This window comes from Cyrtonyx montezumae, unplaced genomic scaffold (assembly GCF_038088225.1).
Source record: "Cyrtonyx montezumae isolate F1298 unplaced genomic scaffold, pur_monq_1.0 scaffold_4, whole genome shotgun sequence".
Taxonomy (NCBI): domain Eukaryota; kingdom Metazoa; phylum Chordata; class Aves; order Galliformes; family Odontophoridae; genus Cyrtonyx; species Cyrtonyx montezumae.
The window spans coordinates 30602670-30617668 of NW_027072045.1; the positions used below are offsets into that span (position 1 = coordinate 30602670).

The window sequence follows — 14999 nt, forward strand, 5'->3', positions numbered from 1 at the left end:
CCCCAAACCAGCTGAGCCCTCAGAATGTCACTTTGAGGTTCTCATGCTAGATGGTGGAATTACAGACCTTAAGCAGACTTCCTCCACGAGTGGATTTATTTTACTTGACAACTTAAAAAAGATGTTGAAGGTGAAACACTTAATTTGAACCCAGTATGTATGTGGTCTGCATTTTCTTGAATGGTTTTATTGTTCTGAGTAAGTACAGGGCACACATTATATAAACACCAATAGTAATAACATTTATTTTGAAGACCAATTGCTTTCCAAACTTCTTGAGGGTTGATTTTCATGGGCGCTTAGATGAATATAAATCATGCTGAGCTCATGTCCCTCTGTGTCAGCACTTACCTAATATAAGTTTATTGGGAGTGTGGTATTTCTAAGTTCTCGTGCTGTTATGTGAGATCTGAGTGGCTTTTCATATACAAAATTACTTTGCCATTGACTTGTATTGTGACTTTAGGCAGTAAATTAGGGTCAAAATGATACAGAGATTAAGACAACTAAAACTGCAGGCAGATGAGCTTTTAGATTTTAAACTGCACAAAGGCATTTTACCGTTAAAATTGGTGTGAATTAGGCAGTGAATTCCATCCATTACCTCTCAGCTTCTGCATGCACCTAAATTTCTTTATAAATCTAGCCACCAGTTACTGGCCTCAGATATAATTTCCTGGTGAAATTATGTATTAAACTGAGACTATAGTAATGGCTATAACTCAGCTGTAGAGCTTTGAATATTATTACTTTGCCCCAAATATCTTAACAGTAGTAAGAGTTTATAGAAAGCATACAGCAGAGTCCCATGGCTTGCACAAAATATAGCAAGCATTTCTTCTTGAGGTGCATTTAAGTATTCAAGTTTAGTTTTTTCCTAAGCTACAAACTGGTTTTTAAAAAATCTGAAATAAAAAAAAAGAGAGATTGTTTATCTGGGATGGGATGGTCTTTCCCTCTGTAAATGCTACCACTTACTCTAAAATTATAAAAATAAAAATTTAAAATTTAAAAAAAATACATATATATTCAGATTTCTTGTTTTAGGGAAGGCTGTAGCTTCTTTTTTTTTTTTTTTTTGCTTCAGAAGCAAGTTTGTAGTCATAACTGAATATGATTATGTTCTCAAGATGTTAATACTTACCGGAGCCTAAATGTTGCATGCTTGCCAGTCTGACAGTGTGCAAAATCTGTAGATGCCATTTGCATTTTGGTTTTTGAGAGTTTAGTATATGGAAACTTGTTATTAATCAGTTAATCATCAAGTTGACACTTTATTACGTTTAAAGCTACAGTTTTCATGATTTTGATTCCAGAGACGTGGAACAGTACTCACTAGAGTTAGCAAGATGTTTATGACAAATACCAACTCGTATTTAGCTCGGGTACAGCTAAGCGCTGTCACTCAGGACCAGGATGGCAGCTGTGTTAAGTAGTAAGACGTGGACTGCTCACACAGCTGCTGTTCTCTGCACATTCCAGGATTACTATCTTTTTAGGGTACTTTTTCTTTCTGTGCTTCCATCTTCCATCTGGAAAAGGAAACAGAAGGATGGTGCTGGCAGTGCTTATAAAAACAGAGATATTGTGAACATTTCACATTTTTACAATTCTAGGTTTCTTTTTGAAACCAGAATTTCCTTTTAAACCATAAAGGTAGCGGGGACTTAACAACGCCATAAGGGTTATGTATGTGTGTATGTGTTGAGATGGAGGGAAAAATGTGCATGGTTAATCTTATTTGTCTTCAGATTGTAGGATTTGCGTTCTTATGACTGAATATTCACTTAAAACCACCACAGCCCTAGTTTAGGCATGAATGACGCTAAATGAAGGAGTATTCACCTGGAGATTTGATTTTGTTCTGTTTTGATTCTACCACTTACAATCAATTCAGGACAGTTGCTTGCAAGAAACAGATCTTTGTTTTGTTTTCTTTCATCTCTGTTGTGAAATAGCCAAATTATGGAAACCAGCAGTACGGACCAAATAGCCAGTTTCCAAACCAGCCTGGTCAGTATCCCACTCCCAACCCTCCAAGACCCCTTACATCTCCCAACTATCCTGGACAGAGGATGCCAAGCCAGCAGAACACAGGGCAGTACCCTCCTCCAACAGTCAACATGGGGCAGTATTACAAGGTAAGTATTTTTAGATTATCTGTTTGCTTTCTGATAGACATTTACGGATGAAGTCATACTCATGACTTCTTACCTACTACTTTTACGTAATTAAAGACAGAAAAGAATACAGTGCTTATAGTCATGTTCTGGATATCAGCAGTTTATCAGCAAAGTTGCATTGCAGCTTCGGACTAGTTCATAGAGAAAACTGAATGTTACTGCAGCTCAGTAGAAGCTCTTGGTTTCACTTTAAATATAGCATGTAAAATGAAGTACATAACGGGATACAGCTGTAAAATTTTCACCTATTCATATTCTACATGTTCTACACACTACAAGAATACAGCTTTGGAAATTTGTACTGAACAAGTTCCACATTGCAACATCCCAATTTCAGAACTACAGAGGTCACTGTTAGATTAAACCAGCCCAAATGAAGAGCTGTTCCAGCTATAGAATTCGTCTTCACGTGACTTTCTCCCACTTCTCCCTGTTTTCTCTGTTGTTCTTGGGTTGCTTTATTTCTTTTTTTCCTGTGTTATTTATTTTGGTCAGGAAGTAGAACTGTTTACTTGTTGTATGAAACCCTTTTTATGGAATTATCTCAAACACTTCTGATTATCCATGTTGAGTTTTACTGAAGACGTTCTGAAGTTTGACGTCTTTTGCACACAGATACTCCAGTGAATATAAAAACTGGGAGGACCATGGATGCTCTGATCTGCTCTTGAAACATTAGCTTTAGGTTACTTTCTGATTTTGGAAGTTGGAAGGTGCACGCTGGTCTTGGATTGGAATTTTTTGTGTGATTCACACAGAAAACACACCACTGTAAAAAGAGCCAAAAAAACCCAAACCTTTTTCTATAGAGCATCTGTTCTACATGCAACCAAGCTGTCCATTCCAACATACCCCAGGAAATCATGTTGCATCCTAGCAGCCTTTGCAGAAGACCACAACAAGGTGGCAGATCCTCAAGCACTGCAGTTCCAGTGCAGTCAATAATACTAAAATAACAGCAGAAGATTTCTTTGAAGTTTTAAAGTGACAGATTTTACAAATCTATTTTACATTTATTTTGGCTGGGTTTGAAGATTTTTTTATGGAATAGTTCTGATGGGCTGTCTGTGGTCTTTCCAATGCATTTTGTATTCAAATATAGACTGCTCTTGGAAACACTTAGAAAATAATGTGTCTAGAAGGAGATTATCCCTGACTAGAGGGAAAAATTCTGTAGGTGAAGCCTAAACCTTTGGACTATAATGGCTGTGGAGACAGGAACTGTATGTCTTAAAGGAAGAAAAGCAAACAAACAAACAAACAAAAAAACAACACAGAGAAATTTAGGATGGAAAAGTAAAGACTTTGAAAGTACCTTTCTTCTTGGGTCCATCAGGGTACCTTAATCTAGCAGCATGGCAGTTAGATGTGGACTCAGAATTGAAGTCCTCGTGTTTTGGCTGCTTGTAAAGATGTTCATCTTGTGACATTCTGTTGTGTGGTTACTTGTGGTACACTAACTATTAAAAGAGGGTGCCAGGCAGTTGCAGTTTGGTTTAGTATCATCATCCTTCATATTATTCTTACTGGCTTATTCTCTTACCTCTAACCTTCCCCTTAACTGCAAGAAACAAAAACAGTGGTGTTTTAATACTAGAACTACTATTTGTAATTAACCATCTGTTTTCTTTTAGCTAGTCTCATTTAGCAGCAAACAGAGAGCAGAGTCAAACTGTAGGTACACAGAGTAAAATACATCCCCTGAGCCCTAGAGCCTTCGTTCTGAGAAGATGAATTGGATGGGAGTGGGAAAAAAAGGGTAGATGGAAGTGAAAGGGTCACAGACATTCTGCGTCCTTGGATTTTGTTTTTCATGTAGGCTTTAGAGCACTGGGGCCTTTTTGGAAGGAAACCAAAGAGGTGCAAAGGGCTGGATGGGCTGGAGTGGTGTGGAGGAACTGAAGCAGTTGGTTGTGGAAATAGAGCATTCAGTGGAACACAGTAGGCCTTTCAGCAGCCTTGCTTTTATCTGGTCATTCTCTGAATGAAACTGGCTGGTCTGCTGATTTCAGATCCTGCTTATTTATTATAGTCTGCCTCTTCCCTGAAGGCCTCATGGGACATCCTGTGATTTCTCAGCCATCTGGAGACAGAAGAGCCTTCCTGCTTTTAGTCCTTGATGTTTGACAACAGTTCACAAAGCTTATTATTCTTACTTTCAGACTGCAATAACAATGTGATGTTATTTATTTTCTAGCCATCAAGGCCTGTACCTGTGGCAAATTACCCTCATTCACCTGTTCCAGGAAACCCCACACCACCTATGACTCCAGGGAGCAATATTCCTCCATACCTGTCACCAAACCAGGATGTCAAACCACCATTCCCACCTGACATTAAGCCAAATATCAATGCTTTACCACCACCTCCAAGTGAGTAGCAGTGAGAATACTTCCCCTGTCATTTATTGTCCCTCCATTCTCTGCCACATACATTTCAGTCTGGAAACCAGGTTTGACTGCTGCTCTGGGAGAAGCTCAGATTGCTAAGTTGGAATAGGTGGCATGGCCTTGCTGCACAGTGCAGACTCAATAGAGTGAGGAGACAGGAAAAGAAAAGATTTCTTGGGATGCTCCATTTTAGGAGGGAGCAGTAGTTCTTCAGAGTTAAAGTATTCTTTAAATATTTCTTCAAATTATTCCTTTATATGCTTTCTGATGATAAAACATGTAATTTCAAGTTGTATTATGTGTGCGTGGTAGGCTTGTTGATTGTACAAACTTTTATTGTGGTATGTTTTGTTCAAGGGCAAAGCCATTCATTGAACATAACAACAGAATGGCATACGATGTGAATATTTATAGCGTTGTCTCTATTGTGATCCATACAGGCTTAAGAATATTCAGTAGCATGCCAAAAATTGATATATGTTCCTTTCAAAGCCACTCAACCTCACAGCTACATTTGGCTGGGAACAGGGAAGGAATAACAAGATATCTCTGGCTGTATACTAGCACAAGATGTTTGATGTTTTGAAGTGACTGATGAACAGAAGATATTACTTACTAGGGAATTGGGAGAATCTGTGTTTCCTAAAAAGGACTTCTGCTGCATTAGCAATTTGCAGACAGTTTTTGGAATTCAGGATAGCTGAAAGATGAAGAAGGTGACTTGCAGTATTGCTTGAGCAAAAACGTAGTATTTAAAGGCGTTTGGCCTGCATAGTTTAGCTGTAAGTTACCATAAAATCTTGTGTTATGAGATCAGATAGCAATTGTGTGCTAGTATATTTGGTCTTTGGAAAGGTTCAGCTGAAACTAATTGGGTAATGTTTCTCACTGCTCAAAGCAGAGGAAATATCTAAATTTCATTATTGGCCATAATCAAGAGTTGTCAGTCTTTTTGCTAACAGGCTAAGGCTGGATGCTGAACCTATGCAGTGATAAAAAACACAAGTTCTTGCCACACTGTTGTCAAGAATAAGAGTCGGGTTTTCCGTTGCTATTAGCTTGAGCCTTTTCACATGTATTGACTAGGTCCTGTAGCTACTTACGTCTTTCTTTTGTGTATAAACCTGCAAAGTTAAACCCAGTAGCAGATCACTGTACCATTTGTTACTATTCTGTATAAATATACACATTATTATTGCACTGCAGATGCTAAAGGGAAAGTTCATGCTTTCTCTCCCTCTTCGATCCCAGCCAACCACAATGATGAACTGCGTCTGACATTTCCTGTGAGGGATGGTGTTGTGTTGGAGCCCTTCCGGCTGGAACACAACCTGGCAGTCAGTAACCATGTCTTTCACTTACGGCCAACTGTTCATCAAACGCTGATGTGGAGGTAAGCTGAGTCTTGTTGTGAAGAAGTCTTGCACCAGTGATGGAGAATCGACAGGCCACATGAACTTCATTTAAGTTTGCCATTTCACTTCAAAAACTTTGTCCTAGCTAGGAAAAATCCCCTTGAAGTTCACAAATACTCTCACCTGTTGCTTTCCAAGGGCTGCATGTTCTAAAATGCTTTCTGATGGATGTAGCATTCCCTTACTGATTGCACACTCTGGAAAGTCAGTGTAACCATTCCATCATTTCTGCTCTGGGTAGAATGAGCATAGGATATGCGTGACCAACACCAGTCCAAACTTTGATGTAGCAGACTCTAAAGTCCTAGGTGCTCTGTGGCCTGTGAAATATTAGTTGCTGGTGTAACTGAAATTAAATGGTTGAATATCTGATTATAAAAAATGACATGCTAAAAAGGAACCCAATTTAGACATTTGGTAGCATTAGTTGGAAAAAGAAGTCCTTAAATCCTCCCAAATTTTTGAAACTGATTTCATACATCCCCTCTCTTCTATGAATCCCCAAATAAGGATGGATCAGAAATACAGAACATAGCTTCCCCTACACAAAGTCTTCTCTTTTTCAATTATATCAAATACTACTTTCCAGTACAGAGGAATAGTTTTCATAGGTGGTACTTTGCCGTATCTAACTTGGATTTGCATGAGTGATTTTGGCTTGTGTGCTGCTTTCTACATTTAGATCAGCTTACAATCACAGCCTTATTTCTTTTTCTATTAGTACGTTTTCAAATACTGCCAAATAATTCTATCTCCTGTTTTTCTCAGAAAGTATTTTAGTGTTATCCTGTTTTCTGATTGCATTGTTTGAAGCTGTCTCTGCATTGTGGAGCTTAGCCTCTCGTTATCTTGTACAGAAGTTTTTTTTACAGGTATAGCAGCTGAGGTGTTAAAACACTGCATCTTCCACACATTTTCTGTTATGCTTTCCTCACTTTCAGCTTCTTCTGAGCCTGAATCAAATATACTATGACCCCTAAATTGGACTAATAACTTGTAGCTCCAGTTTTTTCCATCTGAGAACCTTCTTCCCATTTACTGGAATTCATTTGAGTCTTCTGTTTTTATGGTGCAGACAAACCACAGGGTGTGCAGGGGTAGCAGAGAGATGTGCTGGGTTTCCTGTCCCCAAGATGGACTCTGGCTCTAAAGCTGAGGCTGAGACTGGACACAGGATACAAGAGTGGTTTTCTGCCACAGTGCCGAAACCTGAGGTAGCCTAGGGGTTAGAAGTGAGAGAGATTTCACACAGACCACATCCAATAGTTAACACCTAACTTTGAGGTCAGTTATTGCTTACTTGAATTTCATTATTGTGGAGTACTAGAAGCAGAGGGAGTTTTGGCAGTTATTTGCTGGTTCTTATTAATAAGTAATCACTACTGGGGATTGTGCTGGCTCATTCAGTAGATTTATAGTGCTGCACTGAGGCATAAGGCTGTTTCTTAATATCTCTTCTTTCTTTCTGTTCTTTCTTTCTTCTTTAGCTCACCAAACACAAATAGAATTTATTCAAATTCATTTTAATGAAGACTCATAGGTAAACTGTGCTCAGGTCTGCTGTTTTGAAAAGCTTGTCAGTGGTGGGGAGAAGGGATGGTCCTGTAACGAAGTCATTTCAAATTTACCTCAGGGCTGGATAGATTCCAAAAAAATGAATTAGCCACATGTGTGGAAGGATTTTGTTTTTATAGGGAATGATGGAATTGAGCCAGTTCTGAATATTTTTCCTGCCAGTTAAAATATTCAGCAGAACCTCTCACGTGTACATCCGTAATGAACTGTTTTTGTCCCCTTTGGGAACTTTTCATGGTTACAAGAAACAGGAGATTGAAGGGAATAAAAATGTTGCCTTGAAGCTGGCTCAGTCTTAGTACTAGTTATTAGCAGAGACCTGCCGTGGGGGTGTGTGTTAAGAACACAAAGGTCTCCTAATCTCTGTTCTCACCCTGAGACTTTCAGCAGACCTGGCCAGAGTTTTCAGGAATGCACATAATCCATTTGGGTTTTATATTAGAGGCACTGAGGCTTGCTTCCCCCTCTGGGTTTCAGTGGTTGCTGTATGTTCTCATGAGATCAGAATCTCCAGTAGATTTTGGAGAGATCTTTTGAAACAGTAAAATACTAGGGGAAAAAAAAACCTAGGAACACTTGGTATGGAATGATCATGCTGAAAGGTCATGTAATCTGCATTTGATGCTCTTCTTTTCCAAAACAAACAAACAAACAAACGTTTTTATCCAGTACAAAATCTGAATGGTTCGAAATCTGGAGAAGACAGTGTTAAGTCAGAATTGAAATATCTGTTTCTGGATAAGGAAAATAGCGGTTAAGATGATCTCCTAACTGAGCTGTTTCTTGTGGATCATACAAAGATTTCTTCTTCCAGACAAGATGAATAAATGAGCACTTGAGTTTTCAAGCATAAAAGGCATTGGGCAGAACGTTTTACCTATCACAAACAGCAGAGTTCCAGTATTTCAGTTCCATTCCTCATGTTCTTTTACATTTCTTCTTCAAATTGCTCTTTTCTAGCATACTGACATTTGTGTGCGACACTTTGAAGTCATAATCTCTACCCATTTAATTTTTTATTAACTCAGTCACTCCCTTTTTTTGAAGGTATTATAAATCTTAATTTTGAGGAGCTGAATAGCATGTGATATTTATTAGTAGAGGGAGGAAGGGAATCATACAATGAAAGAAGTTCTAACTTGGGTAAATTTAATCCACAGCTGTGTTAATTTAGAGTCATGGACATACAGGCAGTAAGAAACAGAGGTCATTTTCTCTTAGTCAGTTTACCTGTTCTGAGGCTGGAATAGCTATATCTGTACTACGTCTGACAGGCACTTGTTCAAAACCTTGTTTAAATACTCTGAAATAGTGAAAGATCTGGAATCTTCCAACATGACCTACTGCAGTGTATAACTTTCTTGTTCTTTGTTCTTCAGTCAGACATGGAAAACCTGTCTGATGTTAACATTTCTTTTCTTGCAGGTTCATTCCACAATCTGTTTTTGCAAAGTAGTTTGAGATGTTCCCTTGGAAAGTATAAAATATTAACAACTCTGTAGTATGCTTGCATCATTAATTCACCATTACTTTCTTCTCTAAAGGGCTTTTGTGATGAAAGTATGTTGTATCCTTTATTGGGAATAATTCTAGAAGAATAGTTTGATTGGTCAAGAAAAAGCATTACTAGCGACAAAAAAGGACCTTCCTCTGCAGTGTGAAAGAAAAGTTAAAGGAAGATTTATTGGTTGTTGTGCAGGTCTGACTTGGAATTACAGTTCAAGTGCTATCACCATGAAGACAGACAAATGAACACAAACTGGCCAGCTTCAGTCCAGGTCAGCGTTAATGCAACCCCACTTACCATCGAACGTGGTGACAACAAGACATCTCATAAACCTCTGCACCTAAAGCATGTCTGCCAGCCAGGAAGAAACACGATTCAAATTACAGTCACAGCATGTTGTTGTGTAAGTACATCAAGCTTGCGGCTGCAGCTGCTGATGCTGACTTTGCTGTTTAGTACAGTTTGCAAATGTAGGCTTGGCTGAAAAAGCGTTTCTCTCATTTTTTTTTCCACGAATTTTTCTGGTGAGATGCTTGTTTAATGGTGTTGACACAGGCAGAGTACTAATGCTGATTTTTTTTTCCCTGCAGAATCATTGCAGGCTGTAGCATTGTCCCTTCAGTGTGTTTGAAAGGACTAGGAGGCCTAGGGGAGGAAGGGAGTTTGCTCTCCAAGCTCTTTTGTGTGTGCCTGAGTTACAAAGTGGCTGAAGAATTTTAAGGAAGTAGATTATTGTGGTGTGGACTGTTATCCAGTACTAATTTCATTTATGTAGGTTATTAAACTCTAGTTCATTTGACATGATAACTTTAGCGCTAACTTTAACTTATAACTTTGGAAAATGGAAAATGAAAGATGAAAAATTCGTATCCCATGAAACCTTCCCCCTTTCTCCTTTTCCATGGTTCAGTTGCTCTCAGATACAAGTGCTATATTTTTAATGCAGACTGTTGCACACATTACAGTCTGAGCTTTTAACTGCTCTCTTGTTGCTGACAAGAAAGCAAGCTGCTACTTCTCCCAAGGTCACAGTGTGAGGTATTTTAATGGGAAGCCATCCACACATTTTGCTTTACTTCACATTGAAGTGTCTGTGCTTTATACCATTTATCTGCCAGCTAAAAGCTGGGGCAGCATCCGGCAAATCCACAGCAAGCTCTTATGACTCTGTGTTGGGAAGGAGGACTCAGTGAGTTGCAGATAGATCGGTGGGAAATTGTGCAACCTATAACACAGTGTGAGGGCAAGCACATGGTATAGATTATGTCAGAGAATCCAGGGTCTTAGGAATAAACCCAAGTGTTAGAGATGAATATATCAGCCCTCCATATTCTGAATATTAAAGACGAAGAAAATGCAGAACATCTTTTCTTTTTTTTAAGCCATTGTATAGGAGTGTGATGTGCTCTTGGGGAATGGAACAAAATACTATACAGTATTCAGAACATCCCTATGGGAGCGAGTGCACTCAGCGAAGCAGGACCAGCTTTCATATTTATGCATTAGATGCCTCCTGAAGCTATACATCCAAGGAATGATGCAGCTCTGTTCAGCAGCATATGTACCATGTGTGCTTGGTTCTCCTGGTAACAAAGCACGTTCTTTTTCAGTCACACTTGTTCGTGTTGCAGTTAGTACATCGGCCATCAGTTCGCTCTGTACTTCAAGGTCTACTAAAGAAACGCCTCCTCCCAGCAGAACATTGTATCACCAAGAGTGAGTTTTTTGTTTTGTGTGGGGTCCTTCTTAAAATGCCTACATTCAGTTGGAATAAGCTATTTCTACACTAGATTTGAAAGCTTTACTTTACTGAAAACTTTACTGAAAACTTTAAACTGCACATAAGAATTTCCAGAATATTATGTGCAGAGATTTAATCCTTAGAATACTCAAATGTTAAAGGCTGTTTGGGTGGAGTAACAAAATACCAAGAACACAAGCTTAGTCCCTAATAGTGGCTCTCCCATTCTGTAAACATCTCTGCTTTTCCTCCCATAATTGTTTTTCTCTTATTCAAAAGAGTTGCATTGGAAGATTCTTCTCCTTCATTCACTTAGGGCTGCTATACGTGCTTGTGTAGCACTTGCTATAGTTGAGAATATGGCTGATATACAAGTGTGTGATGGTTTGTCTGTACAGCAAAACATTATGCAACATACACTCATGGAGATAAATTGTCTGTTAAAGTACCCTGTAAGGGTTGAATTGTTGGTCTTTCAGATTTCTATATTAGGATTTAAAGTGTACATGTATTTTCTTATGCATGCTTTCTTCCTAAACAGTAAAGAGAAACTTCAGTAGTGTAGCAGCTTCCTCTGGCAATGCAACACTAAATGGGGAAGATGGAGTAGAGCAAACTGCTATTAAAGTGTCTCTGAAGTGTCCGATCACATTCCGGCGGATTCAGCTCCCAGCAAGGGGTCATGATTGCAAGCATGTACAAGTGAGTAGATGCCAATGACCTCGCAGTGTTCCCTCCACCATACGTTATTACCTCTTGCTTGATTATTGTAAGAGAGAGCTTAATGGATTTCCTTTTTGAATTCTCAACATAAATAATTAGATACATATATATACTCCTATTAAACGTAGAGAGAAGTAAGCTACTTGGTTTCGGTGTTAGTTCTAGTAGAGTTTTCTTCATGGCAGTTTTACTTTTGACTAACTGATTCAGTTAATACAGTATTTTCCTTTGATTTTGTTTTGTTTTCTTTTCTTTTCTTTGTTTCCTTCTGATACACAGTGCTTTGATCTGGAATCTTACTTGCAATTGAACTGTGAAAGAGGAACTTGGAGGTGTCCAGTATGCAAGTAAGTGCAACTGTGCTACATGAAATGCTGCTGTATATGTTTTATTCTAGTGATGTTGAAGGTAATGAAGGAAAGATAGTTTATTTGGAAGGTAGAGAAAGGAAGTGCTAAGTAAGTAAGATATATAAATGCATTACGTTTACCTATAGTCTGATGAGAATTTATGCATGAAATGAGGGAACACCCTGGATTTTTTAGAAATTCAAAAACAGTTAAGAGGAGATTTTCTCACAAAATACGTAATCTGCTAGCTCTCATCAATCTCTCGTTGTACTGTGTAGAGTTCAAAAGAAACTCAAATATTTGTAGTGATAAGACAGATGTCTACATGAAACTGGTGAACTGGGAGTTGATTTTTCTCTAGATTATGAAGTATAAACATTGAGCAGACAGCAACACGCCATGATAAAGGAAGAGACAGTCTATTCTGGAGTTACTTTTGTGTAATTTTCATGTTGTAATGCACAAATCACTACATTTCAAATATTTAAATATTAAAATGCTCAGTATCCAGCTGAGCTTGGATAAGGATGCCACGTAACTGTCTTACGTAGTGTGCTTTGAGTCAGGTAGGGATGTAGTTAACAGTAGTGTACAAGGAGATTGGGTATTTTGGAGGCTGCTGCATTTGACAGCTGGATCCTTCAAGGTCAGTGTCAAGTGTAAAGGAAGGCAAGAGTAGAAAGGATTCTAGTTCAGAATAAGGCTGATTTTAAAAAGCTAAAATATTTCCAAGAAGCTGTGAATGCAAAAGTTTGGAGTAATTGCTTAAGGAAGAAGGGAAATACCTCAGTATATTTTCAACCTTTTGTCTTGACCAGAGCAGTAGCGTACTGCAGAAGAAACAGAACAAAACGCTCAGCTGAGAGCCAGTGCTCTTAAGCTAAAGCATCTGTAGCTGTAGCAGTTTGCAAGCCTCTCTGCCCATCTCTGCTTCAGTCCTGGTTGTGTCAGCCAGTGTTAGCTATTAAACAGATGTGGCCATTTTCTGTTTTTATCTGCTTCTGTGAACATCACAGACTTCAGATAAGCTTGACCATCTGTGGTTCATAGCTATCCTAAAGTGCAGATGATTTCTTTGAACTACCTCAACCTTTTTCAATCTCTGAAGTTTGGCTAGAAATGAGAATTGGATGCCCTAAAAGATAGTGGTTGCTTCATAATTTATGTATTGATACATTCAGGCTGAAATTTGTGTCCTCTTTCTCTGAGTATGAGCATCCGCATTCTGATCTTAGTGCCAATGTAACTAACTCATTTCTGTTGCTGTTTTGTTCTGTCCCCATCTGTGCTAAGCAAAACAGTTGTAATATGCAGTTATTTTGAAGACATATTAGTGTGTAGCTCAAAAAACAGCACAGATGCAATTTTAAAAACTTAGTAGTTGTAGGTGATGATCACATGGGAGATCTACTGTGCATGAAAAGACTTTATATCTGAAATACAGTTCAGTGAAATCAATGATGTAAAACATGAACAGTTTGTGGATATATACAGATTCTTTAATGTATGTATGTATCCTTATCTTACCTATTTCATGCAAAAAACTATTATTCTGCTAAAGGAGATGTAAAACTAAAGCTTTTTGTCCTAAGTCATAGTAAGTTATTTCTAAGATATAGTAAGTTGGTAAGATCTTAGCTTGCTGATTCCATCACTGACCTATCCTTCTTCCATTCTTCTTTTAAATATATGAAGATATATTCTAATATGAAGGTTTGTTTTATTTTCTTTTTTATTCTTGTTTTTGTTTTTTCCCTTTTCTAGTAAAACTGCTCTGCTGGAGGGCTTGGAGGTTGACCAGTACATGTGGGGTATTCTCAATGCTATACAGAAGTAAGTGAATTGATATTTCTGATACCCAAGACTAAGTAACTGGGAGCTATTCTAGCGAGTGCTGAGACAGTCATATCAAAGTAGGTGTTAGTGATTGAACTTGAGTATTCTGTTTCACGATCCTTGGTGAAGCTAGTAATATCAGTGAGCATAGCTAGTGACAGAGTATTTCTCTTTCTGTCTACTTATTAGATCTTGTTTGGGTCATCTCTTAACGATAGCCTCATCAGTGAAGCAGAAGAAAGAGTGGGAATGGAGGATGAAATGTTTTCTCATGTTTAGAAGGAGTCCTTCTGAGTCATACATGGCAGATCACATAGATACATTTGGATTTCATTGTGTGGGTATAAAAAGAAATGTGCTCTCACAGATGCCTTTTCTAAAATTTGCTTTCAGCACACCCTTGAGAAGTGAAAGATTTTGAGGTTGTATATACTAAAGCGTTTGAAAACATTTGTTACCATCAGTTTCTTAGGGAAATGTCAGCAGAATTGATAGGAAACAGAAGTGCAATTAAAGTGCTAAAATTCTCACATTATTTTACAGCTCAGAGTTTGAAGAAGTTACCATTGACCCAACTTGCAGTTGGAGGCCGGTCCCTATAAAGTCAGATATTCACATCAAAGATGACCCAGATGGCATTCCCTCAAAAAGATTTAAGACCATGAGTCCAAGCCAGATGATCATGCCAAATGTGATGGAGATGATTGCAGCTTTGGGTCCTGGGCCATCACCTTACCCATCCCTCCCACCTCCTCCAGGAGGCAACAACTCCACTGAATATGGTAACCAAGGTAAGTTTACATCTTTGTTCACACAGATTGCTACTCTAGAAGTCAGTGAGTCAGTCAGTCACCTCTGTTACGCAGGTTTGTCGTTGCACCTTCTCATGGACATTCACAAGGAAAGCAAACTGCATCTGGCTGCTGTTCTGAAATACTGCATTAGGCTTTTCATTTAAGATTCCTCTAGTTAGAGGAAATGTCTTCTAGAAAGGCAGTCGGTGACTGCCACATTTATTGCCATTCAGCTCTCTCTAAATCAATGAGCACTGTGTGTTCCCTTATGTATTCATGACCTGCCACAATATAGGTTTCCTCATTTTTTCTGTTTGCTTTCCTTTTGTTCCCCTCTGGTTCTAATAAAAGCTCCTCCTGCTACATTAGTTACTAACAAACCTGACTCATTAATCCTGCCACTTGGGCTGGTGGCTGACATTTCATAGATCACCAGAAACTTTTAACGGCTTTGCAAACACCTTTGCATTAGATAATTACTTCTG

At 38.5% G+C, this 14999-nt stretch overlaps 1 protein-coding gene across 4 annotated transcripts in view; it reads left to right on the plus strand.

Moving 5' to 3' along the window:
- ZMIZ1 (zinc finger MIZ-type containing 1) overlaps nucleotides 1-14999 on the plus strand; it is a 325535-nt gene that overhangs the window by 295179 nt on the left and 15357 nt on the right. For 2 of the 4 annotated variants that reach the window (XM_065746678.1, XM_065746679.1), the window contains exons 12-20: nucleotides 1959-2141; nucleotides 4381-4555; nucleotides 5780-5966; nucleotides 9263-9473; nucleotides 10681-10786; nucleotides 11353-11513; nucleotides 11814-11881; nucleotides 13649-13717; nucleotides 14264-14511. In XM_065746678.1, coding sequence (XP_065602750.1) covers nucleotides 1959-2141; nucleotides 4381-4555; nucleotides 5780-5966; nucleotides 9263-9473; nucleotides 10681-10786; nucleotides 11353-11513; nucleotides 11814-11881; nucleotides 13649-13717; nucleotides 14264-14511 — 1408 coding nt within the window. The remainder of the gene's footprint in view (nucleotides 1-1958; nucleotides 2142-4380; nucleotides 4556-5779; nucleotides 5967-9262; nucleotides 9474-10680; nucleotides 10787-11352; nucleotides 11514-11813; nucleotides 11882-13648; nucleotides 13718-14263; nucleotides 14512-14999) is intronic. The other 2 variants (XM_065746680.1, XM_065746681.1) reach the window with 1 other exon arrangement.